A 21,508-nucleotide genomic window follows, 5' to 3' on the forward strand; every position below is an offset into this window, starting at 1 on the left:
TGGTCCCCAGTCCTTACAGGCCCCAGTACTAATGGTCCACAGTCCTTACAGGCCCCAGTACTAATGGTCCCCAGTCCTTACAGGCCCCAGTACTATTGGTTCCTATTCCCTAGGGATCCCAATCGTAATAGCTTGAGTTAAATGACCTTGCTAAATGCTTCCACCATCCATCATGGGTAATAACTCACAGTATATAGTGAGTGACCCCCTGTAGTGAGTGACCCCCTGTAGTGATTGACCCCATGTAGTGAGTGACTCCCTCGAGTGAGTGACCCCCTCTAATGAGTGACCCCTAGTAGAGTGACCTCTAGTGGCACCCTCTAGTGAGTGACCTCTAGTGAGTGACCCCTAGTGAGTGACCCCTGTAGTAAGTGACCCCTGTAATGAGTGGCTTCCTCGAGTGAGTGACCCCCTATAGTGAGTGACCCCCTCTAGTGAGTGACCCCCTCTAGTGAGTGACCCCCTCGAGTGAGTGACCCCCTCAACACTTGTCCAGGTAACTGTCAAGTCGAATACAGACAGAAGGTACATCACTATAATTGCATAACATTACTACTACTACTACGAGTAATAATAATAATAATAATAATAATAATAATAATAATAATAATAATAATAATAATGATGATGATAAGCCACCATCATCAGCTATAAGTGCAGTATAATGCACTACATTCTGGTAATAACTCCTTTATGGTAGTTTTAATTGGTCGCCCATTAACCCTAGTATAACGACCTTGTCAACTTTGTCTCATTGTTTGTTATCTTACATAGTAATTAGTGTGTTATTATTATTATTGTTGTTGTTATTACACATACTGTCACTATATCTTATATGTTGATTATTGCACACACACACACACACACACACACACACACACACACACACACACACACACACAAAAATAAGGTAGAGGCTTAACCTGCCCAACTCACTGTCCTGCGTGGCTGTGAACAGTGATATCACCCACAGTGTCAAGACCTGACTGAGCTACTCAGAACAAGTCAACTGTATTCCAAGCTTTGCCAATAAATTTGTTAATCAAGCTCCCTCCAGATGGTGACGCTGAGGACTTTGTTACCAGCTGTTATAACACACACACACACACACACACTCTCTCTCTCTCTCTCTCTCCTACTTGACCCTGTCACTCCTAACCTCCTCCCTCCCTCCCTTACCTCTCCCCTCCCTCCCTCCCTTCCTCCCTGCCTCCTCACCTCCCTCCCTCCTCCACATCACCTCCTTCCCTCCATCACCCTCCTCCCTTCTCTCAGCCCCTTCCCTCCCTCCCTCACCCAACAGCCAGGATCATTAGGTTTGATTTTGCTCTCCGTGAGGATGGAGAGGGCGAGGAGAGGCTAGTGAGAGGAGCTGGGAGAGGGCTAGTGAGAGTGAACTGGGAGAGGGGTGATGAGAGGAGCTGGGAGAGGGCTGTTGAGGGAGCTGAGAGGCCCACAGAGGAGCTGGAGAGAGGGGCTAGGTGAGAGGAGCTTGGGAGAGGGATGGTGAGGAGGAGCCGGGAGGAGGGCTAGGAGGAGGAGCTGGTAGAGGATGGGTGAGAGGAGCTGGGAGAGGGCTAGTGAGAGGAGCTGGGAGAGGGCTAGTGAGAGGAGCTGGAGAGGGATGCAGAGAGGAGCTGGGAGAGGGCTAATGAGAGGAGCTGGGAGAGGATGGTGAGTGAGCTGGGAGGGCTAATGAGAGGAGCTGGAGAGGGATGGTGAGGAGGAGCTGGGAGAGGGGCTGATGGAGAGTGGAGCTGGGAGAGGGATGGTGAGAGGAGCTGGGAGAGGCTGATGAGAGGAGCTGGGAGAGGGCCAGTGAGAGGAGCTGGGAGAGGGTTGGTGGGCTCCAGAACAAGGCTGTGGCAGGTGAAGGGTAGAAGGAGGAGAGGAGGAGTGGTGAAGGCTGAAGAGGCGAATTTTACGGTTAGAAAGATGATGGATCTGACCTGAAGGACAAGGTAGAGAGGAGGTGAGAGAAGATGGAGAGGAAGTAAAGAAAAGAGAAGGTGCAGGGAAGAGGTGTGGGAAAGGAAGAGGAGGCGGAGGGGGAAGTGTGGGGAGATAAGGTGTGGGGAGGGGGTGTGTGGGGAGAGGACAAATAAAAAGGCACTAACACCACAATAACCTAACCTAAACTACAGCTGATCACACTCAGACTCTCCACCACCACCACAACCAGACTCTCCACCACCATCACAACCAGACTCTCCACCACCACCACAACCAGCCTCTCCACCACACTCAGACTCTCCACCACCACAGCAGACTTCATCACCACCACAACCAGACTCTCCACCACCACCACAACCAGACTTCCACCACCACCCACACAACCAGCCTCTCCACCACACTCTCAGGCTCTCCACCACCACCACAACCAGACTCTCCACCACCACCACAACCAGCCTCTCACCACCACCACAACCAGCCTCACCACACTCAGACTTCCACCACCACCACCACAACCAGACTCTCCACCACCACCACCACAACCATCCTCTCCACCACCACCACAACCATCCTCTCCACCACACTCAGACTCTCCACCACCACCACAACCAGTCTCTCCACCACACCCAGTCTCTCCACCACCATACCACACCACCACACCATCCAGCCTCTTCACCACCATATCACACCACCACAACCAACCTCTCCATCACCACCACAACCAGCCAGCTTTCAAGCAACCATTAATCCATGTTACGAGCGGCCGCCGTAGTTTTGTGGTCGACTTCACTTTCGAAACATTCCTCTTGTCGGAACCAGCGGGGCACTGTTGTCGGGGAGCCTCGGTCACTGTTATATATCACCATGGATCAATCTCACTGGGTCACTGGTCTAATGAGTCACGCTTCTAATAGGCCTCACTTCTAATGGGCCTCACTTCAAAAGTGCACCACTCCTATTTGGCCCAATTCCTAATAGGGCTCAGTCAAAACAAGCCCCACTCCTTATTGTCCTTATTTCTAATGGGGCTCTCATCCTAATAGGTCCTACATTTAATGGGACCCCAGTTGTAATAGGCCCCAACCGAATCTAGATACAGGAATAGGGGTCCTTCCTAGTGGGCCCTACTCTTAATGTGACTCAACATTGATTGCCTATCGATCTGTTACCATACATCAATGTCATATAATCTATCACCATACATTAGTGCTTCTATAATTAATTTGTCCTATGATTGTTCCACTATTACTAATCATCGCAGTTCAGTTATAGGCGAATAAACAACATTTCATTTTGACTATAATTAATGACCTCGGTTATCTTCTGCTTTAATGCACGACTATAATCCGGATTCTCTATAATTCATTTTCCTGCTTCATATTTCGGTAAACACTATGACCTCTCACCGAATTTCCGGTATAATTTATTACCAACGCAATGTTGAAATCCCGTATAATGTTTCTGTTTCACTATAATTTATGAAGTTTGTTTCAATTATATTCTACTGTATAATCACCTACACTTTCATTCCATTATAATCCATCCACATTCTTGTTAAAACTCCATTATACTTCATTCCACAATAACTGACCTCAATTCTTCAGTAATCGATAACATTCCCACTCCAATTCAGTCTGCTTTTCATGCACCTATAATCAACTAACTTCGCATAGGACTATAACAGCGTCGTCTACCTGTTATATAATTGTTATAGCACTCCGTCTTTGCTTTTATATAAATTCCCATTCCCAGTGAGATTTAAAATGTCTCAAAGTGTCGAACTCTCGGGACAACGCTCCGGAACTGTGTCGTAAGAAGAGAAAAGAGAGAGAGTGAGAGACAAGTAGACAGAAAAACAGACAAAGAAGTACACAGACACAGACAAACAGACACAGACAGACAGTAGGTAGTAGGTAGTAGGCAGCTACCAAACAGGGAGGTACTACCGCCTGGGAAGATATTGGAAGCATAATGTATAGCGGAATGGTAGACCCTGCTGCCATATGGCATCACTAAAATTGTGACCAAGTCCCAGGTTGCTGATCTGATTTTCTGCCTCATTTACATACATTTGCAGGGTGTCAATTGTTTCTCTTACCATTGACAACACAACATACATATATTGTTTCTCACTCTTGATCTTGTATTTCTTATTTTTGTATTTCTGTATGGTTCTTTGTTATTATTATTATTATTATTATTATTATTATTATTATTATTATTATTATTATCATTATTATTATTATTATTATACTTGCAGTGTTATTATTATTATTATTATTATTATTATTATTATTATTATTATTATTATTATTATCATTGTTATTTTATTATTTTTATTTTTGTATTTTTTATTATAAAATTTACTCATCTGAATTATTATTATTATTATTATTATTATTATTATTATTATTATTATTATTATTATTATTATTATTATTTTAGTTTGTCCAATAGGTAGATAGGCAGAATTTTTTTTCTGCATTATTATTATTATTATTACAGGAGTATTAAATTTTTGCCCCTCAGGCCCCAATGTGGGTCAGTGACCTATGCCCGGGTGGGCTAATCCCCGTAAAAAAAAAGAGACAGACAGACAGACAGACAGACAGAAAGAAAAAAAGCAGAGGAAAACAGACAAACGGCATTAGTCATATCAAGGCGACAATGTTTCAGAGCCTCGGGGGATGAAACCGTGAACCTTGTTAGTAAGGAATTGGGAAGCAGGAAGTCGCTCGCTGTAAGAAGCATAAAAGACAAGTTAGGGGGAAGAGGAAACGGCAATAAGCGAATGAAATGAAAAATGAAGCCACTGGAACACCAGACTGTGAAGTGTTAAACGGAAGAGAGTATACGTGAAGAAAGTCTAAATAAATGTTGAAAGTGATAGAGAAAGAGATTTTTAGAATAAGGGCCAATAAAGGAATAAATTAGGGAACATGTGGGAAAGTAATAACCACCACAGGCAGATAGAAAAGTGGCGTAAAATTAGTTTGTCAGCATTCGATTCCCTCATTTACATAACATGGAGTGGTACCCCCTTAAAATTTTGTGTTTCTTAACTGTAATCCTTCATTATTTCCGGTAGTATAATGTTGTTGTTTTGTGTGGGGGGAAGAACACCTGAAGATTATCCTCTCAAGCTTATATCATCTTAATATTAATCACACTAACCTAACCTAATTTAACCCCTCTAGTTAGAATTAGAGTATTTTATCATTAGCTAGTGTGACTAATCTTCAGGTGATTGGTTTATTGTACCATATTACGCTTCGTTTCCTGCACCAATATAGTTGTACCAATATAGTGTTAAGAATATAGTCAGGGTAAATAGCTTGTGTCCACACTCAGATTATTGTTACTCACACAGACCAGGTCCAGAGAATAATAATAGTAATAATAACAATAATAATAATAATAATAATAATGATAATAATAATAATAATAATAATAATAATAATAATAATCTCATACCGGTTTGTTTTAGTTTTCCTTGTTGTTCACTAACAGAGGTCCTGCCTCGGACACACACAGAAACTTAAACAAAGAAGTTGCACAAGGACTAGCAAATAATAACAAGTTTATGCATATCTTACCAAGTTTGCGTCTGTGTAAATGGTGTGTGTGTGTGTGTGTGTGTGTGTGTGTGTGTGTGTGTGTGTGTCACAAGGCCACACTATGATCGTACAGTACATCACCATAACTAACAAGTTGCAGTTAAAGAGTACCCATTCCTTTATCATCTTATGCACTGCTGCATTATACTGACACAAAGGCAGTATGTAAACAAGAGAAGCCCGAGTCAAGCAGAGAGAGAGAGAGAGAGAGAGAGAGAGAGAGAGAGAGTATATTGTACTGGCGGGAGTGAACCGTACAGCCGTGGTCTGCCTGACTGGGTCTGTCACAACACTACACAGCTTTACCATCACAGCTTCTACATATACGACCATACGCTACCACCCAAAAGATAATTAACGATGGTTCTGGTTCCCTATAAGCTATAATGGATCTGTTTCACTATGATCTATGGTGGTCCTGTTTCACTATAATCAATGGCATCCCTTCTATTAATGTCCCTTCATCCTGGCCGTGTTTATTAGGGTCATCATCATCACATACACAACAAGTTAGATTATTTTGACTTTTCTGGGAAACTTACCTAAATTATCTCCAGGCTGAATTTTACCTCTATCTTCATAACTGTAGCCGATCATAACGAACACAGAGACATTATACTAAATATATACATCCATACAAATAAAGTGTGTAGTAATATTAAAGGTCCCAGTGGTAGTGGCCCAACGTGGAGGATCACGAGAGACAAACTTAATGGTTCAAGTTTTATAAGGGCGGGAAGTGGAGTCTTTTAAAAGGTGGCAATATACTGTGCGCTGTGGACACTTTATAACACCTGCTGTAAGATGTTAAATGATTCTTCTTGGATTAACTATTGGAAATTTTACGGTTGAGAGAGAAAAATGGACCTATATACACACTATCTATCTATCTATCTATTTTAAACACAGATGCAATTATTCATGAGGGAAATTTCAGCGGCAATTTGTCCATAATAAGCCTACACAGTCTGTAGCATTGTGAAGAACGAAATACAGTACACGTCCCGGTTTGCGATTTCTATATGACATTTATTACTGAGAATTACATACAAATATATATATTTTTGCGTTATTAACCGCTAAAAGCCGTACTCCCAGAAAGAGGAAGAATAATTTGAGTCTCCGTTTTGCGAGAATTTTTCCCTTCTTCCCGCGGCGATCTCGTCTATAAATAAGAGAAGTAATGGAACCTCGCAGCTTAAACTGGTCCTATTTCTGAGTGAAATGTTTAATCCACAAAAGTGTGCCTGTCGGGGATGACTGCATAGCCACTGGAATTCTCTCTGGCTGCGGTGTGCCCTGGAGAGACAGGGTGACTGGGCCCCAAATTCTAAGTGGCCCAAGGCGACTGGTCATATGGGCCCCAAATCCTAAGTGACCTTCAACGTAACCTAACCTGATCTTAAAGGATTGTAATCTGGAAGGGCCACAAGTCTTAAAAAGTGAGATATATTACCAGTCCTCGTAGGCCCCAGATCTGTAGAGAGTCTCCCAGTCCTAATGGGCCCCAGTCTTAATGGTTGTGTGTTGGGTAAATTAGGTTAGGTTAGGTTATGTTGGGACCCATAGCGACTGGGAATACAAGAGATCAGCAAATTGTTTCCACTAAGATACTTACTGGTCGTCCTTACCATCTGTCCTTACCGAGACACGTACGGGAATCAGGATTCATTGAAATACGTACGTACAATATAGGAGCCAAATACAGTACTATATATTAATATTCGTACTGGTGTTCATCCTTACAGAGACATGTTAAGTTACGTTAGGATTAACAAGGTGTAAACATAATTATATTTTATGTTTAGAGATAGTAAAGTGTCCAGTATATACACCAAAACCAATTGTATAAATATTAATATTGTTTCTACTTAAGATTCGTTCTGTGTTCATGAACAACCATAAGTGCAATTATAATAATAATAATTAATGGTTTAGTGGAAAATTTAAACAGCCCAAAGGTTGAAAATATTAATTAGACAAAAATTACTTTTTACATACAAGGACATGGGGTGGGTGGGTCGTTTAACAGTTGATGGCCGGGCTAGTCTCTTGCCATACTGTGTGAGGTCACGTGGGCCACGTGGAGTAGTAACTCGTCCATAGGTGTTGATATGAAAGACCTTGCGTGGTCATTGAGACATCGGGTGGTGCTGTGTAGTAACTTGTCCTTAGGTGTTGATATGAAGTACCTCGCGTGGTCATGGAAACACCAGGTGGTGTGGTGTTCACGTGGTGTAGTAACTCGTCCATAATGTGTTGATATGAAAGACCTCACAGTACCACACTCTCTGCTAAGTGGTGTTTTGTTATCCTATGGTCAGGTGTAAAGCCGATTAACACCGCCTGGTCAGATGGTGGCGGTCGGTTCCCAGGGGTGCATCTCTGGGTGTGAACCTCACTGGTGGGTCACGGCTCTCACTGGTACTCTTCTAGTGCTGAATTCACTGGTTTAAACACTGTTCATCACTGTTCAACACTGATTCCACTTCTTTCCGAAACGAGATTGTCACTATTGTCGGGATAATGCTGATATCCCGGTGGTGGGGATGGGTCAGGGAAGGGATTTGGGGAATGGCCCAACATTGGCCCATTGGTGATGGATGTTGTGTGTGTGTGTGTTCATTCTCTAAGTAGTTAATCAGCGCTGGGGACGGGCTGTATGCAGGTCAGAAGTAGGGCTTCAAGGAAAGGCTCACTGTTATGAAAAGCGTTGCCTCGTGCGTCCTATAACCCAGGCCCTGAATTATCGAATATTTGTAAATTAAGTTGACACTTTAACTGAAGCACAAACATGAGAGCTTCCATGCTACACAGAGATGCTCCCGAAGACATGAGCTCTTGCACGAGGCAGAAGTCAAAACTGAGTAAATCTTTGAAACTCTGGAGGTTGATGCGTAACCGCCACTGTCAGAGCCCGGCAGATGTGTTTCACGTGTTCTGAGCCGCACTAACTCCTTCACAACATTTTTTGGGGGCGATGACTCCACAATCTAGATAATCACAGCTTGAGATAACTTGAGGCGCTGCATCCGACTGCTTGGAACAGTGGAGGAAGTTGTCTAAGACTCGTGGCTACCATCAGGCGCCAACCTGAGCCATAACGTTAAGTTGAAACAATGCAGTCTAGCTTTCTCCCAGCCCAGCGCTACTCACCCACCGCACGAGAACACTCATAACACAGCGAGTCAGAACAGTGCAGCACAGCATCAACTCTCTTACCCCAATGCTGTTCACAGCACAACACAGGAATCATAACACAGCGATCTCAAGCAATGCAACCTAGGATATGCCCAGCCCAGCGCTGCTCCCTCACAGAAGAACACACCCTCCTTACTTAGTCTGTGGCTGAGTGCCAAGGCGAGTCTTCAGCTCCAGTGACGACAGAAAAGCCCCAAGAAAATGTCATAGAAGGAGAGTGTCGAAGAATGCTTTTAAGAGTAGCCGTCGGAAGCAACTCCTTCAGGGTAAAGTCATATAGGGAAGAAAGTGCCAGAGAGGGTTCTGAGGAGGAGTTGGAACAGGAAGAAGAAAAAGAAGAGGAAGAGGCAGGTCTTTAAGGATACTGTCATACCACAAACGTTATTTTATTTTTTGAAGGAGCAGAAATCTTCGAGAGAAATGCTGCCGCTGAGTAGGAACCTTTCTTGTGAATAAATCTGATGTTGTGGAGCGACTCTGAGCTGACGCGTGAGTTTACTACGAGTAGTAAAGTTTTTCTCGCGTCTACAACTATCTGCTTGTTTCACCATCACCTCACGTCTACAACTACCAGCCTACTACCACCTCACGTTTACAACTATCTACTTGTTTCACCATCACCTCACGTCTACAACTACCAGCTTACTACCACCTCACGTCTACAACTACCAACTCTAACACCACCTCACACCCAAAACTGCCTAGACTTTTATAAACACTACCCGAGACCCAATTCGTCAAAGTTTTTAGGCTAAATAAGGTGCTCTAATAATATAAGATAGTGTCTCCTCCCTACAGTAATAACACGAGAAGATCGCTTCCAAATTGTTATAAAAAATCCACTAAAACTTCATCATAACTACCTGCATTCTCTCAGCCTCAGTTAAGGGTAAAAAAAATACTGTGAGAATATTTGAGCATTCAGACCAGGTCCCCATCAGTTCGGCGCCTTAGGGGCAGGGGGGGATACAGCCAGATCACGTCCGTAATTTTTCACGCGGAATAATTTAATGAGGAGCCGCCAGTATATATCGTAAATACGGCCCACACACACACACACACACACACACACACACACACACACACACACACACACACACACGTACACACACACACACACACGTACACACACGTACACACACACACGTACGTACATACGTACGTCAACCTTTTTCCACGTGAGGAAATATTTCTGGAAACATTTAGAGATGTGAGTATGATAATGTGATGTGTTGATTAAGATATGTGGAAATACTTTGAGATGTGGCCGTAATAATGTTATATTTGGAAGTATTTAGAAATGAGAATATAATTTATCGACAATTTAGGATGAAGTGAGGTTAGCTGAACCAACCGTACTGGCTCATACCTTACCTGCCTACCTACAGTACCTGTTTATTTCTACATGGGATCACGTGAAGAGTAGCCACCCACTTAACCTAACCTAACCTAACATGACCTTCGTGTTTATATCTCTAGATTTTCGATTTCATTACTTATTAACATCTGTATTATTAATTACAAGTAAAAAACGTGAGAGGAGGAGGTGGACGTCACCAGAACTGAAGGTATCCTCGACACGCCACACTCAGCGTCCAGATCTTAAGATTCGTCACACAGCCACTGTATCAGATTTCAGCGGCAACGAGCAAGAAAAGTTTTATAATTATTGAAATGAAATCTAATGAAACCAACCGAGTGATTATATAGAATTACTCCGTAATAATACTAATATAACTAATTCCACGCAATTTTACAACGGCACCAACGTATTCTATCACGCATATAAATTTATCTCATTGTGATATTTTTCAGATAATAGCGTTGAGTCCCACGTGTAAGTACACTACCAGAAAAATGTACAGAGGGATATAGAATGAGGGATCACCAGAAGACTAGACACCGCAGCGTATTTCACCTTGAGACTAACTTAACCTAACACAACACAGGCAGCGTTAAGGTGTTTAATAATCAGGTAAAATAAGCTGGGAGTTAATATTTTCATTTTTCTTGTTTCCTAATTTTTATGATGACTTTAATGTAGGTCCAATGACTTATACAAGATCATTTTTTATTCCTTTTTTTTTATAACACTGCACGTCTATCAAGGATAAATTTGTCTAAAACCACAAAACACTGGAAAGGCACAGACACAGGCCATTGGAACCCTGGAACCTGATCAAATAATAGAACACAAACTCATATCAGTATAAACAACGTGACCTAAACTGTACACTATTTATAATTACTCAAACATTAAAATCGCGTTCAGAAAAAATAAAGGAATCACCAACAGTAATGATAATATCAGCGGGAATAGCATTTTCTAAATATTTTGTGGAAAACTGTACTGTAAAAGACATGACATTAGTTCACCGCTTTTGACTGGCAGCAATTTATACCAGTCTGCTCCAGCGACTGGCCCGTAACCCACTTTGATCCAAATCGTTAAAAGTTTAGTTGGTCTGGCTCGCTGTACTGGCTCTTTGGTCTGGCTCACTGGACTGGACTAGATGATTTGGCTCATGGTCTGAGCTACCGAGGGTGGCTCGCTGGTCTGACTCGCTATCGTTATGTTTTGATGTGGTTTAGATAAAGTTGTGGTCTAGCTGAAGTGGGTTTGCCCTGCCATATTCCCCGCCATGTTCCCCGCCATATTCCCCGTTATGTTCCCCGCCATGTTCCCTGCCATATTCCCGCCATTTCCCCGCCATGTTCCCCATGTTCCCATGTTCCCTGCCATGTTCCCCGCCATATTCCCCGCCATATTCCCCCATGTTCCCCGCCATGTTCCCCGCCATGTTCCCCGCCATGTTCCCGCCATGTTCCCTGCCATGTTCCCCGTCATGTTCCCTGCCATGTTCCCCGTCATGTTCCCCGCATGTTCCCCGCCATATTCCCCGCCATGTTCCCCGCCATGTTCCCTGCCATGTTCCCCGTCATGTTCCCCCCATGTTCCTCGCCATGTTCCCCGCCAATAAAATCTAAGTTGTTTTTCCATACCATCAGTCTTTACATAAGTTACATTATTTGTGGCCATATGACCTTAGAAGTTTGGAAGGAAAGTCTACTAATTGGGGAAATTACACTTATGTTTACGCTATTACTTGGCCAGCCGAAGGTTTCCTGTGTTCTCGGTAACCTGCGGTACACTAGACGGTATACTGCGGCACGGAAGGCAGAACACTGGATAACCTGCGGCACAGAAGGCAGAATATTGGACAACCTGCGGCACAGAAGGCAGAATACTGGACAACCTGCGGCACAGAAGGCAGAATACTGGACAACCTACGGCACAGAAGGCAGAATACTGGACAACCTGCGGCACAGAAGGCAGAATACTGGACAACCTGCGGCACAGAAGGCAGAATACTGGACAACCTGCGGCACAGAAGGCAGAATACTGGACAACCTGCGGCACAGTAGAAAGTACTATATACTGTAATGGATTTCATGATTTTTAAATAATTTCTTTGGGGTAACACTTATGTTATACTACTTAACGTTATTGCTGTGCTGTGCTGTAGTAGTGATATATGAAAGAGGTCCAGCCAGGTTTTCCTCCTCACCTCTGAGAGCCTCCCAAAACGCTTAGCTATATCCTCCTCCAGGTCATTAGATTATGGGATCTGGCTCACTCTGACCCCCCTTCTACCCTCTTACGCCTGCCTAATATATGTAAGTGTGTGTGTGTGTGTGTGTGTGTGTGTGTGTGTGTGTGTGTGTGTGTGTGTAAAGAAATTTCGAATATAATGGAGTTTAAATTAGGTATTCCTCCAGCTTAGTTTTTAGTGTTTGCATACCTTCACTATCTATGTATAATTGTATACCTGTATTGCATACATGCTGAACCAATGTAAACTTGTATGACGAATATGCTGAATATCTAGCAGTGTATCTCACCTATACATGGGAGACATGCAACATCTATTTCTCTTAAGACCAGGTCATAAATCAGGACTGAACGAGGGGCAGGCAGGTCAGGATTACCAAAGTTTTCACGCGTCTGTGCCGACTGGGAGAGATTACACAGGATCCAAACTCCACAGGAAGTCGAATCGCATCAAATCGGTTGTCAGGAAAACGTCTCGCTCCGGTGATAGCGGGAGCGATGTTGAGAGGAGACTGGAGTAAAGGAGCTTTTACTGTATAGGAAGAGCAGATGCTGATGCCATGAACAAGACGAGAGATGATTTTTAAACGGCAACTACCAAGTGTTCCGAGAATTCATTGGTGTGAATGTTCGATGGTTCAAAGGCTTATTCGTTCGAGGGCTTATTAGTTCGAAGGTTCATTGGTTTACATAGTCTTTCAGACTAATGAATCTTCGGACCGGACTTATAAACCCTCTAACCAATTAATCTTCGAACCAATGAACCTCCAACAGGACTCGAGGCTGTGAAGTGCGAGGATGAACTGATTTTGGGTCGCTGTTATCGTCATTATTGGTCCTTCCTGTGTGAGAGTTAGAAGGCCACATGTTAAAGCCATTATGCTTTAACAGAATATAACCATTAATGGCCTATTACTCTTCATTAGTCTTTTTAAACTGTTTTGAAGGGTCAACCTATTAGAACATTTTGAACTATGTAATTGTGATAATATCGATAACTTTGTCGTTTAAATGTTTTTGTTGCTTCATCTATCAATTAATTTTTATTATTTCTTATATTTAGAAATATATGTAAATTAAGATATCGATATATACAGCCAGTGCGCAAGATAATAACAATATTTGCTCTCAAAGTTTCAAATTAATTACACTTGATTGTCGCCTTTACTGTTTCCAATAGTCATGTGGCTTAATGACGTCATGTATTCAATATTTCCAAAATCCAATTGTCTTCAATATCTTCTACAGTGTTTTTAATAGAATAAAAATATATTGATCAATTTGGCCACAAATAGTAGAGCCGAGGTATGGCGTCCGACCCGACCACACCCACCACCCCGACATCGCCCTCCACCCCGACCTCCCCAACCGACGACCGGGAGGCCACCAGGGAGTGGCTGGAGAACATCCTGGAGAATTACCACAAGTCCCTCGCACCGAACTCTAGGCCGGACATCGAGGTTAGTAGTCTGAGGTACACCTTGAACTTATTACTCTGGGACACGCTTGACCCTAGTACTCTGTGGTATACCTTCTAGTTAGTACTCTAGGGCACACTTGACCTTAGTACTCTTAAAGTTAGTACTCTGAGACATACTTATGAGTAACTATTCGAGAACACACATGAAAGCAAGTCTATGGTCTGTGGTCACACTTGGGACGGACTCTGGGCTCTCTACCACAAAGGTTAAATAAGTACTCTGTTGTCACACCTGTAGGGGAGGACTCACACTAGTCTCCTTATATCACATGGTTAGGTAAGACTTATTCTCCCACCACCACTAATGTCGGATAACTCTATCAGGGATTACCCTTGACCATTACCTAACGTGACCTCCAAGTTATAACTCCAAAGGGCTTTCACATTGAGTAGTTTGTACACACGATATGATCTTCCAGGTTCAAACTTCTGTGAGACAATTTTAATCCATTCTGTAATATCCTGTTTTGGCTCAGTCGACTCAATATTGATATCTCCCTCCATGTCTCTTTACGTTGTATCTCTTTGTTTCAATCTATATCTGGCTTCTCTCTCTCTCTCTCTCTCTCTCTCTCTCTCTCTCTCTCTCTCTCTCTCTCTCTCTCTCTCTCTCTCTGTCTAATTATCTCCTCTCCTTTTCTCTCTCACACCACTCCTTTTTCCTCCTTCCTCTCACCATACACTTTCCACAAACCTTCCAGTGTTAGTTGCTAGAGTAATGCGTAATCCGAGGCTCTCTCTCTCTCTCTCTCTCTCTCTCTCTCTCTCTCTCTCTCTCTCTCTCTCTCTCTCTCTCTCTCTCTGTTTTGGCTCCTTTTTCCTCCCTCCTCTCACCCACGTTTCCTTCCACAGCTGCGTGAGTGGAGCGTTAGCCCTGCCAGTGGTGGAGAGCGAGAGGGCTACCTGTCTGAACAGCTGTCGGTAGGCGTGTCATACAGCGCAAGGGGGCAGAACCACCACGCCCACCTCTTGGCCAAGCTCCTCCCACAGGATCCCTTCAACCGCGCCTTCGTCATCGAGACGCTCTTTGACCTGAGAGAGATCAAGTTTTATACCGAGGTGAGTGAAGAAGGTGGGTATGTGATGGTGTGGTGGTGTGTGTTGTGGTGGTGAGTGTAATGGTGTAGCAGTGAGTGTATGGTCGTGTAGAAGTGAGTGACTGGTGGTGTAGCGGTGAGTATATGGTGGTGTAGTGGTGTAATGGCGATGGTTAGTGTATGGTGGTGATGAGGAACTTGTGGTGATGATGATTATGTAATGAGACTATGTGGTAGTGAGTGTCTGGAAATAGTGAGCATGTAGGGTGAGTATGTGGTAGATGGAAATATGTGGCGAAGGGGAGTGATTTTATGCGGTGAGGGAGGTATGTGGTGGTGAGGCTGACTATGTGGTGATGCTGACTGTGTGGTGATGCTGACTGTGTGGTGATGCTGACTGTGTGGTGATGCTGACTGTGTGGTGATGCTGACTGTGTGGTGATGCTGACTATGTGGTGATGCTGACTGTGGTGATGCTGACTGTGTGGTGATGCTGACTGTGTGGTGATGCTGACTGTGTGGTGATGGTGACTGTGTGGTGATGCTGACTGTGTGGTGATGCTGACTATGTGGTGATGCTGACTGTGTGGTGATGCTGACTGTGTGGTGATGCTGACTATGTGGTGATGCTGACTATGTGGTGATGCTGACTGTGTGGTGATGGTGACTGTGTGGTGATGCTGACTGTGTGGTGATGCTGACTGTGTGGTGAGGCTGACTGTGTGGTGATGGTGACTATAGATACAAAACATAGTATTGTAGAACTGTAATAATAACAAAAGTAAGAACAACAGTTATAATTATACTAATATTAAATTATTTCTCCTTTCCTTAATAATAATAATAAAAATAATAATAATAATAATAATAATAATAATAATAATAATAATAATAATAATAATAAGTGTCATTTTCTGAATATTTTCCTCAGTCATTATTTACTTTGTCACCTCTTCCCTCACCTCTTATCTTTCACCCTCTCGTGGCTCCAGTTCCTTGCCTCTAATAATAAACAAAGCTAATCAGGTCAAAGCTACCAGGGAGGGGGGGGGGGGGGGAGAGGCAGCGCCCCCGGTGAGTGATGCGGCTAGGGTTAACATTACTCCCAGTGTTGTTGCCATTATTGGTACACGGTGCTAGACTAGTGTTATGGAGACTAGGGGGAGGGTAGAGTCTCTGGGGAAGAGTTACGTGTTATTGGAGTGTCAGGTGAGACGGAGGGACGGAGGGAGGGAGGGAGCAGGTACAGACGGAGGATTAGGAAAGAGGAGGAGAGAGAAAATACGCTTGTTAATTTTGTTAAGGGCGATAAGAGAGTCGACTCCCTGTTGCTGTGTACGGATAGGATGCTGTTTCTGTTGTTTTTATTTACTGCAGTGCCGTTAATAATGTCGTTCTTCCTTATTTATCTACCTATTGCATGTACCTGTGCGTCTACCTAAATAAACCTTACCAATACAGTACAGTATATAGTCTCCTAGAGGCGGGAGTCAGCTGATGATTTATCGAGGCTTCACTGTTTTGCCAGCTATTAGAGTGACACTGCTAAAACGAGGACAGGTAAAGTCTGACAATCCACGAAGAGAAGCCTCGTGGGCCATAAGGACATTCCTCACCACCACCTCTGGCCGCAGTTCCCAAAATGAAACTTGCTCAACACTTCCAGCACCCCACTGGACACTCACCTCCCTGGGGCCTCATTGTGGCTCCTTGGATAATGTATATCAGTGTTACTTCTTTTCCACCCCAGGTGGAAGATTAATATTGACAATATTCTCAGTATGAATAAATAGACTAAATTTGACCCACACTGCTTACATTATTTTTTTCTTTCACTAAACTATTCATTATGTCTACTGTTTAAAGTTCACAATAACACCTGAAGTATTTATAGTAAGTACAAGTAGGTGCAGTACTCTATATTGTTTATACTGTGTGTATACTGAGTCAATGTCTGCTTTCGTCACCCAACCTGATGCAATATTTGTGGGGCGGTTTTTGGAAGATGCCTCGGGACTTCGACAGCACCAAAACCTGCCGATTTTGCGCGAATTCCAAAGCAATGAATATCAAATTAGGGTTCAGTGTACAGTACTAATTAATACACAACACAGCCTTAAACCAGCATTCGTTCCTTCTACCTCGCTCTCATCCTGTCACATAAAAGGTTCAACTACATTTAGTAAAGTTTATCCTCATCAGTGACGGAAATATGAGGAGTGTTGGTCAAGACGTGTTTTTTGTGACACTTGTTGTATGCTGACAAATGTACCCAGGCACCTCATGTGTCCTCTCCATGAGAGTGAGGACGATGTAGGTTACTCCACACGCCAACGTGGAAGCATCATATCAATCAGGTCTATCTACACCTTTAGCCACTGGCATTTTATTTCTCCCCTGAAGCTATAAAAGGGAAAAACCCTTGGTGCTGTCCGTACGACTTTATTGAAGATAAAACTTTCCAACTCACATTGGCAAAGTTCACTCACTGGCGACTAACTTACTCCCAGTGAAAAGTTCATCATGAGAGCGTACACAATTTAAGCAGTAGTTAATCAAACATAATCCTATACCTCAGTCAGAGTGTTTTGATTTTGCAAGAAAAAAATGTGAAGTTTTCATTTCACTATGTGTGAAAGAGAAGCTTAGTGACAGTGAAAGAGAGATTATCGAGTCCTCTCAATGGTCACCCGGACCACATGGTTAGTCGTGCATTAAAGCCAGGCTGCAGCGTACTACAGTATATAATATATTTCGCTGGCAAGCAAAAAGTCAATATTTACATAATGGGCCATGTGGTCCACTTTTAAAGGAGATGCTGTTTAACAAGTCATCCTGGTAATACTTGGGCTTCATCTGCATCTTACTCTCCAATTACGTTTTCCCTCTGCATTTAGGAATCGCAAACGTTGAGCTGGCTGATTGTTAAATGTTTACATCAACACGCCAAGTAACCGCCAACAAAGCCGGGAGAGACTTTGGATGAGAGCCTTGGATTATATTTTCTCTCGTGTACTGTATTATTGTTCATGAACTTCGAGAAAATATACAGTAGTTACTCCTACACATACCTTCTTGGCAATAAGTGAGAGATGACCAAACAGGCAGTGGTGCTGGGGGAACATTATTTTTTTTTCTCCATGTTGTGACTCTCGGGTTTGTTTCCTGAGATAAATTAACACACGTTCTCAAAGGTCAACCATTAACGTAATTTGTTAGGCAATTGTTATAAGTGTTCATTAAACTGGAACTGTCTATTCAACCAGAAAAGCATCACTTACATCACTCTACTTACTGTGATGGTAATATGGATGAAACAATATAATTTGATGTGTGTGTTTAACCTAGATGCATACTTTGCAGATCAAGCCAGCACTAGAGGGCGTAGAACGGCAGTATCTGACGGAGGACTGCCTCAGTCTCGTCTGGACCCCAGAATTGTATTATGCCAAGCACAAAGAGGCTTCAGAGTCCATCTTGGTACTGGCGGACATGTGTCAGCGAGGTTACAAGATGCAAGACCTCACGGAGGGGCTGACGCTGTCGCAGGTTCAGTCGGCACTCACCACTGTGGCCAACGTTCACGCTGCTGCTCTCGCACTGCAGATGAAGGAGAAAAAACCCCTGCAGGAGCGATATCCCTACTTGTTGTCGATGGAACAAGCTGTGGAGTCCTTCAACTGCCTGGTCGAGCGAGGCCTTCCACTACTGCTCAAGTTCCTGGCATCTCGTAAGGATCGTGCTGCTGTCCGAGAGGGCTTACAGAGGTATTCTGGGCAGCGCACTGTGGAAGTCCTGCGAGGTATCCTGGCTCCTTCAGACAAACTCAACACACTAGTGCACTGTGATTTCTGGTGCAATAATCTTCTCTTTAAGAAAGAGGGAGATACCACACGCTGTTGTGTTATTGACTGGCAGACGGTTATGTATGGACGACCCGCCATAGATGTGGCCATGTTGCTCTGTACATCATTAGAAGTCTCGCAGCGACGCAAACATCAAACAGAGCTTCTCTCACACTATTGGGATGCATTTACTTCAAGACTCACCAAGTTTGGCATCGAAAAAGCGGCTGTCAAATATACCGAAGATGATTTAAAGGGAGATTTCAAAGCAGCACAAGCAATGGCAGCGCTGGTGGTGGTCGGGAGTGTGGACATCGCCCTAGGTAACGCAGCCAGAGAAGAGAGAGTCCTGGAACTTCTCACAGATCTTCTGAACGTAGGCGTACTATGAGGCGGAAGGGACCAGAAACCAGTTTAGAATTAGAGCTCACTATGTACATAACAACTTTACTCAATGTTGATACATTTAAGACCCAAATATACTGTAGCTTCAGGCAGCAGAACGAGCTTAACATAAGGTGGAGCTGAAGCACAGCATTGGCTTTTTAAACGAACGTTTTTTTCAGATTTATGAAAAGTATTTTGTAAAGCTAACTGTTTTTTAGCGTTATTATTAGTTAGTAATTTTTGTTCCAGTTTTGTGAAAATGTAGTGGCTATTCATATGAGTCAGTTCTTACAAGACTCTTAAAACTCACGACAAAGATAACTATATTTGTAAGAATTGACAACACGTGAAATCTTATAGAGATACGATGGTCACTACTAGCATTATGCATAGAGCCACAAGTCCAGCTCAAAGTTCACAGTTGTCTTACAAAATGTCCACATGGTTGGGAAGGTTGGAGAGGCTTACTTTACAGCCGAGTATTTGCTTATTTTACTACCTGCTAGATCCCAGTCTTCTGGCGTTGGTCTAATTATCTGTATGTTTGGATTGTGTCAATAACAAATGAAACTCTGTCACTTAAGGCTTCTTTGAGGTCTGTCTGTAGCTTCCCACAGTCTATGTCATAGGTACAGTATATATTGTGCAGTTTGTAGAACCCTGAAAACTCCATTGGAAGCTTTGTAGGAACCAGTATGCAGCTTATTTTAACTTAATGATTCATTGAATGAATTTTTCTAGCTTAATACAATTAACCTGCAATGTCCAGAGGCCCCTTATCTACCATCCAGGAATCAGCTTGTCCATTTCCAAGTCGACACGTGCAAAAGCCAGTGATTTTCAGAAAATTTATCCCTTAATATTTGGCTTATCTACAACAGGAGCCGCAGTTCACTCGATACTGTAGTTTATCCTGACCGAGGCTGAAACGTTCACAAAATTGTATATTGTTAGGAAGCATTGTATCATAGGAAAATAATGGCCAGGGTATACTGTACATCTCCAGTGTAAGAGATACTAAGTAGGCTTTCCTTATGTACTGTATACGAGCATATAAGAAATATCTGTTGGTATTGAATAAGAGTTAAATTCTATTTATATCTTTTTATAACAAAAATGAAATTGATATTTAATGGACGTTTGCTATTTTTTGAATGTATTTCCCTAAAGCAATTCCTGGAAGGGGATTGGCTGGCAACGATTTCCTCCTCCCGCCATTAAGTGTTGGTGTTTACAGTGGAAACGAGATGTGAATATGGTTACAGTCTTCAGTTATAAACAAGTTTGGAGACATCATCATCCTGTAACAACACTAAAAATAATCCCAGGATGTAGAAGTGGAGTTTAGAGCGTGAGTCAATAGAGATATAGTGTGGGTGACAGACGTAATGTGATACTAGGCTGAATGTATGTTTTTTTTTCTTTTTTCTTTTGTGTGTGTATGTGTGTGTGTGACATGAGGTACAGTATGTGGTGATGAGACTGATGTTGCATACTAGACTGGTAATGATCGTAAAAGATGTTCGTTGAGGTATAAGCTGAAGAGACATGAACGATTGAGTACTCATATTTTCTATGTAGTTGATGAAGGACCAACTTTGAGATAAGTCTACTACACTTTGTCTCATGTTCACAATACAATGCTGTTATAATTCTCTTCGTTTTATTGACATCATATTTTGCAAGCAGTGTGTTTAATTATGTTAGTGGTGAAGCAGCAGCAGGCAAGATGTTGAATTGAATTGAATTGAAACAGTTTATTTAGCCAGAAAAATACAGATACAGAGTGGATAATAATAACAATATTAACATGGCTGAGCCAGTTGAAAACCTGAGCTCTCTTTGAGGCACCTGATGTATTCTATACATTTATCTCAAGGAAGTATTATGTAAACATTTAGTATCATCCGGAATAGTACAATAGCATGGTGGTAATAAGAACATCTCATAAAATTACCACGGTTATCACTTGTTGTGTGGCCATTGAAGAAATAAAGAGTTAATTAAACACAAAATATTATGAGCTGTTGTTAAAACCAACAATTATATATAATTTCCCTTTTACAGCCCTGGTAATAGCCAATTGGTCCATGTTATTTAGAAGAAATGTGAGGCCTTTTATCCCCTTAACGACAGATGATTTATAATACAGTAACAGATATGGACATACACAAAGGCTGGTGTCTTGCTACACTACAATACTGTAGGGATCCGTGGTATAATGTTGTCTAGCACTCAGGATGGATGGAAACTCTAAGGTGGTTTTCTTGTATAATATAAGTTATATGATTTACAGTCTGGTGCTGGAGGTGCCGTGTGGTGAGGAGCTGCTCAGTAGAGACGTTCGGTGAGTAGCGTGTTGAAGGAGGTAGATG

At 42.7% G+C, this 21,508-nt stretch overlaps 1 protein-coding gene across 2 annotated transcripts; it reads left to right on the forward strand.

Moving 5' to 3' along the window:
• Positions 1 to 8,031: 8,031 nt before the first annotated feature.
• Positions 8,032 to 20,786, forward strand: LOC121873552. 2 transcript variants are annotated; one of them, XM_042377193.1, is made up of 4 exons: positions 8,032 to 10,746; positions 13,680 to 13,844; positions 14,717 to 14,923; positions 18,265 to 20,786. In XM_042377193.1, exons 2-4 carry the CDS (start codon positions 13,692 to 13,694, stop codon positions 19,135 to 19,137), a joined length of 1,233 nt encoding a protein of 410 aa, XP_042233127.1. In that variant the 5' UTR covers positions 8,032 to 10,746; positions 13,680 to 13,691; the 3' UTR covers positions 19,138 to 20,786. The 2 variants fall into 2 exon arrangements, with proteins under 2 accessions (XP_042233127.1, XP_042233126.1); XM_042377192.1 differs by lacking the exon at positions 8,032 to 10,746 and adding an exon at positions 12,099 to 12,200.
• Positions 20,787 to 21,508: the final 722 nt, after the last annotated feature.

The sequence above is a fragment of the Homarus americanus genome, unplaced genomic scaffold, assembly GCF_018991925.1.
Source record: "Homarus americanus isolate GMGI-L3 unplaced genomic scaffold, GMGI_Hamer_2.0 scaffold30858, whole genome shotgun sequence".
Taxonomy (NCBI): domain Eukaryota; kingdom Metazoa; phylum Arthropoda; class Malacostraca; order Decapoda; family Nephropidae; genus Homarus; species Homarus americanus.